The sequence below is a fragment of the Mastomys coucha genome, unplaced genomic scaffold (assembly GCF_008632895.1).
Source record: "Mastomys coucha isolate ucsf_1 unplaced genomic scaffold, UCSF_Mcou_1 pScaffold5, whole genome shotgun sequence".
Taxonomy (NCBI): domain Eukaryota; kingdom Metazoa; phylum Chordata; class Mammalia; order Rodentia; family Muridae; genus Mastomys; species Mastomys coucha.
In genome coordinates, this window is record NW_022196911.1 from 86488008 (window position 1) to 86492610 (window position 4603).

Below are 4603 nucleotides of genomic sequence, written 5' to 3' on the forward strand. Positions count from 1 at the left end.
AAAAAAAAAAGAAACTATTAAACATTAGCAACTTTTGCTCTAAAAGTAACTAAGTATTTGATTTAAAATGCTTTTAATATTTTGGTCATTTCTGAAATATTTTCATAATTAGGTTAATGTTACATGACATAGTCACACCTGTTTTACAATATATACAGATAAACAAATGTCTGTAAGGAGTATTCCCAAGTGCTGCTGCTTTCTCAAGTCCTATGTGTTCCCGGCACAGTCTCATCGATGATGGGTAGGGTGCTGGCCTTCTGCAGAGCTGGTGTAAAGGAGCAGATTATGTAGGAAGTGGTGGGGACTCTTCAGATCTAAGCAAAGAAAATCTCATATTTTCTGTTGTGCTGTTTTAAAACTAGCTCCATTTTCATTTGGTATGTTAAAGACTATAAGCCTTATATGCTGAAATATTCATAGCTCAAATTTGTTTTGTAGTCTCTTGAAGACAGAATGGGTTAGAGATATAAATACCCATTACTTATTTTTTTTTAAAATTGGATATTTTATTTATTTACATTTCAAATGTTATCCCCTTACCTGGCTTTCCCTCTGCAACCCCCCTGTCCCATACCCCCTTACCCTGCTTCTATGAGGGTGCTCCCCAACCCACTTACTCACACCTGCCTCACTGCTCTAGCATTCTTCTATACCCTGTGGCATCAAACCTTCACAGGACCAAGGGTCTCCCCTCCCATTGATGCCAGATAAGGCCCCTTCAGCTCCATCAGTCCTTCCCCTAACTCTATTACTTATAACTGAGGAATTTCTATAAGGCTATAAATTATCTGCTTCAATTTATTCCAGTTTATACCTTCAGTGATATAACACACAGTACACAGACACACACTCATGCCCACTATGGTTTTTGAAGGCTAGTCATGATTAAAGATGGAAGGTACACTGTGGACAACGGACACACAGAGATGTTCAGCTTGCTTCCTACAGGTGCTCAGTATCTTGTATTGCAACTGAGAGTCCTTCTAGAGGAGCCCAGTTTAGTATTCCTTACATTGAAAGAAATAAAACATACCAAATTCAAACTTGGATTTCTCATTAGTCATGATAGGCCTTGTGCAAAAATTCATTAACATGTATACTGCCCCAAGTTCTCTAATCAAAGAGTAAAACTCATCCCTCGAATCTGCTCCCTCCATCGCCACAAAACAAATTAGCAAGCTCAAAACCAGAAAGAGAAAACCCGCGCCATCAATTAAATGTTAAATAGTTCCAGGCCTGAATGGCTGAATGGAACAATGTTGACCAATGACCCAATTAATTCGGGGCCTGTGCTTTTCCATCTCAGAGCTCTTTGGATAAAGGCAGGCTCACGACTTCCATGCCACCCTCTTCACGACACAACATCCTATCATTGAATAATAGAAGACAAACACTGACCTAGTTAGGAGGTGCAGATGAAAAGAAAATGAAAACAGGATACCCGGCAGTGGCTAGGAAACCATGGTAACGAGAGAGGGCTGTTTGCTTACTTTATTTTGGTCAGAATAATCAGCGAGCTGAGCCTTTAGTTCTGAGACCTCAGCCTCTAGCAGACGGATCACCTCTTCATAATCCATTTCCATCCCGTGTGCCTGCCTCTGTGCAGCTTCAGCAAGATGAATCCGGCTTCTCAGAGCTCGGGTTTCCTCAGCTACAGCTTTGGCTTCCTAAGGAGTTGAAAGTTAATGCAAAGTGAAGAAAATGCAAAACATATTTTTCTGGTTGACAGAAATATTTTTTCTCTTTTTGGTAATTATGATTCCAATGTTTAACATGTCTATTTCCTCTTCCAGCAACCTATTAACCAATAAGCATGTTACTTCATTATGGGAACCGTTTTGTTCGTTTCCTGAAATTTTTTTCCTGTATAAAGATTCTGTATAAGTGTTTAGTACTACACAGTTAGCATCATTTCTGTAAAAATGAATAAAGGTTAAAGAAAACTGACAATCAAAACTAGACAAATAGGAACTGATTCTAAAGACAAAAGGAGCTATAGAAAAAAAAAACCTCATAGGTGGCGGGGTTGATGGTCTAGGAAGGCCAGACAATGCCATCAGATTCTGCAGAGAGCTGCTATAGTACTTCTTGGTGGACCAAGGCCAGAGGCAAAGCTTTCTTCCTAGACACTGGACTGTGGCTTCCTGCTTTGGTAGCAGCATCATATGTAATTGTTTATCTGTTGGATACACTGTTCAAGAGACAATTACTAAATACACATTATATGCTTCATCTGTCTTTGTTCATTCAAGGTTTGGAATGACATCTGGAGAAAAACATTAAAAAAACATTTTTATATAAGCAATCAGAGACCCAGAGAACAGACAAGCTGATCAAGGGTTGGTAGTATCCCACATCTGGCTGCAGGTCTGTTTGACTCCTTTTATTACTTTACTGTCTTTGGATAACACAAATCAAACAAAAAATTATTCCAAACACTAGCTATACCTTCTACCTTGTAAGGTTAGGGTGGCACAAGCCATTTGCTTTCTCAAAACGTGCCTTGGTGTTGGGTCACAAGTCTCTTGGGATGCCATATAATTTAACATGGCAGCTCTTCCAGCATGAAGCATTTCTTTTGAGGGTGCAGGATCTCTCTTCTCTGTGTAATGGAACTTTCTGCTCCAATTGCCATGGCTAATATTAAACTCTGCTATTTTAATGTTCTTGAAGCTGTGATGGAGCATCTGCTTTTGTTGGAGCATGACGTACTGAGAGAAGTAAGGGTGTGGGCACACTTTCAAGAGTCTGTTTTCATTCAGCATTCAGTAACTTTATTCTATGTCAGTTTCTGGAATATGCATGAACAGTATACACAGAAAACTCTCACTGTTCAAAATCTCCATCCTCCGTTAGAGAGATAGACAGTAGCTTAGGCTTATCAGTTATGAACTCATTGAGAAGACAAGTACTAGAGACCCACAGAAGGGACCATGCCATGATTTCCTGAAAAGAGGCTTTCCGGGCAAAAGGGTACCTGTGCAAAGGTCCTGGGACTGGACTGGGCTTTGTATCTTTGGAGACCATCAAGGCAGTCAGTGAGGCAGAAACAGTGAGCAGTATGGGATAGATAGGGTAGCAGTAGAATACCAGGGCAGAGAGGGTAACATGAATGAGTGTGGAGACAAGGTGGTTTGGAAAGGCAGATCTTATGAACAGTCACAGGCCATCTGAAAGGAGCTTGGTTTCCCTCAGAGTGATTGGTGGGCTTTGAGAAGAGAAGTGATGTGAACTCACTTAAGTTTTAAGAGCATGCACTTCACTACCCAGTTAAAAACAGACTGTGCCGAAGGACACAGGTAGGAACAGAAAGAGGAGGAAGAGAATGGGGAAAGGTAACTGTGGTTGGCCAAAGTGGTTGTAGAAGAGATGGTAGATGAAGCAGTTAGAGTTCCAGGATAACTTGTGAGTAGAGAAAAGGCTAGCTCACCAACAACATGAAGCATCTACTTTATACAGACATTCACAGAACATGATGTATGTGTAAATCAAGAGGGTAAATAATACTTCATCTATTCTGTCTCAGTTTGGAGCATAGGTATGATTTAGATAAAAAGAGGAAAGAGTGTTAGCTAAAATAAAAACAAAAAGAACAAACAAAAAAACCAAGAAAAAGCAAAAACTAACGTGAATAAATAAGCCAGAAGGAACGCAGCAGAGGAGAAAGGATGCCAGGTAGGTTTTGATTGGGGAAGAGGGGTCCTATTGAAGAATAGTTTTTTAGTTGGTTGGCTGCTTTTAGAAGAGGCTGGGGAGAGAAAGAGAAAGGGCCAGGTTCTGGAAGAAATGGAATCATGGGAGAGGCTCTTGAATCCAGAACACTGGCAGCCTTCTGAGAAAGTGCTTAAGAAACGGAAGCCTGAGGCCTGGGGTTGGTGTGCAGAAAGTCCTCAATTAGCTCCCCAGTGTAGTGAAAAAAGTATAAACAAGGAATAAATCTGATTAATTTAAAAAGGTAAACTGGCAGCTGGGTGTGAAATGGAGTGGTATGAGGAGTCAGGTGCCTTTAATACCCGTCGCTCAAAGAATTGTATCCCCTCTATCTGAAAACGCTTGCCTTGTCTTTCAGAAACAAAAATATGGGAGCCAAAGGAGGATGTACCTAATGTCCAGCACCTGCCAGTCCAGACCTGGTGACCAGGAAAGTTACCAATGCCACACCTGGGTCAACATCACACCAGGCTGCTGCTGAGCACACGTTAAGTAACAGCTTAACCAACCGAAGAACCAGCCTGCCTCCATTTCAGGCTTAAAAGCCATCTTATAGTTAAAGCCAACTAGGCTCAGTTGTGTTTATGATTAAATCTCTGTTTCTCAGGGATTAGGCTGGGCCCCACCTGTAACCTTAACTAAACATGGTTCTGTATTGTGTGTGCTCCAGGAATGGCAACCATATCTTCCAAAAAGTTACTAACCATCTTGCCACCATACTTTTGTTTCAGAAGAGATGTTAGGGCTGCCTAGTTAGGACTACCTTGTTATGCCCACCATGCAGCCACGTCTTTCAGGTCTTTAGACTTAACTTGTTAGGCTTCTGTTCTGGAATATGTTATGTAACCTCACTTATTTTGCTGCCAAATCCCCTATTTGGAACCCCCCC

General features: G+C 41.1%; 1 protein-coding gene across 4 annotated transcripts in view; it reads right to left on the minus strand.

The window, feature by feature from the left end:
* Stxbp4 (syntaxin binding protein 4) overlaps positions 1-4603 on the minus strand; it is a 151454-nt gene that overhangs the window by 70332 nt on the left and 76519 nt on the right. For all 4 annotated transcript variants that reach the window (XM_031353896.1, XM_031353894.1, XM_031353897.1 and 1 more), the window contains one exon: positions 1494-1670. In XM_031353896.1, coding sequence (XP_031209756.1) covers positions 1494-1670 — 177 coding nt within the window. The remainder of the gene's footprint in view (positions 1-1493; positions 1671-4603) is intronic.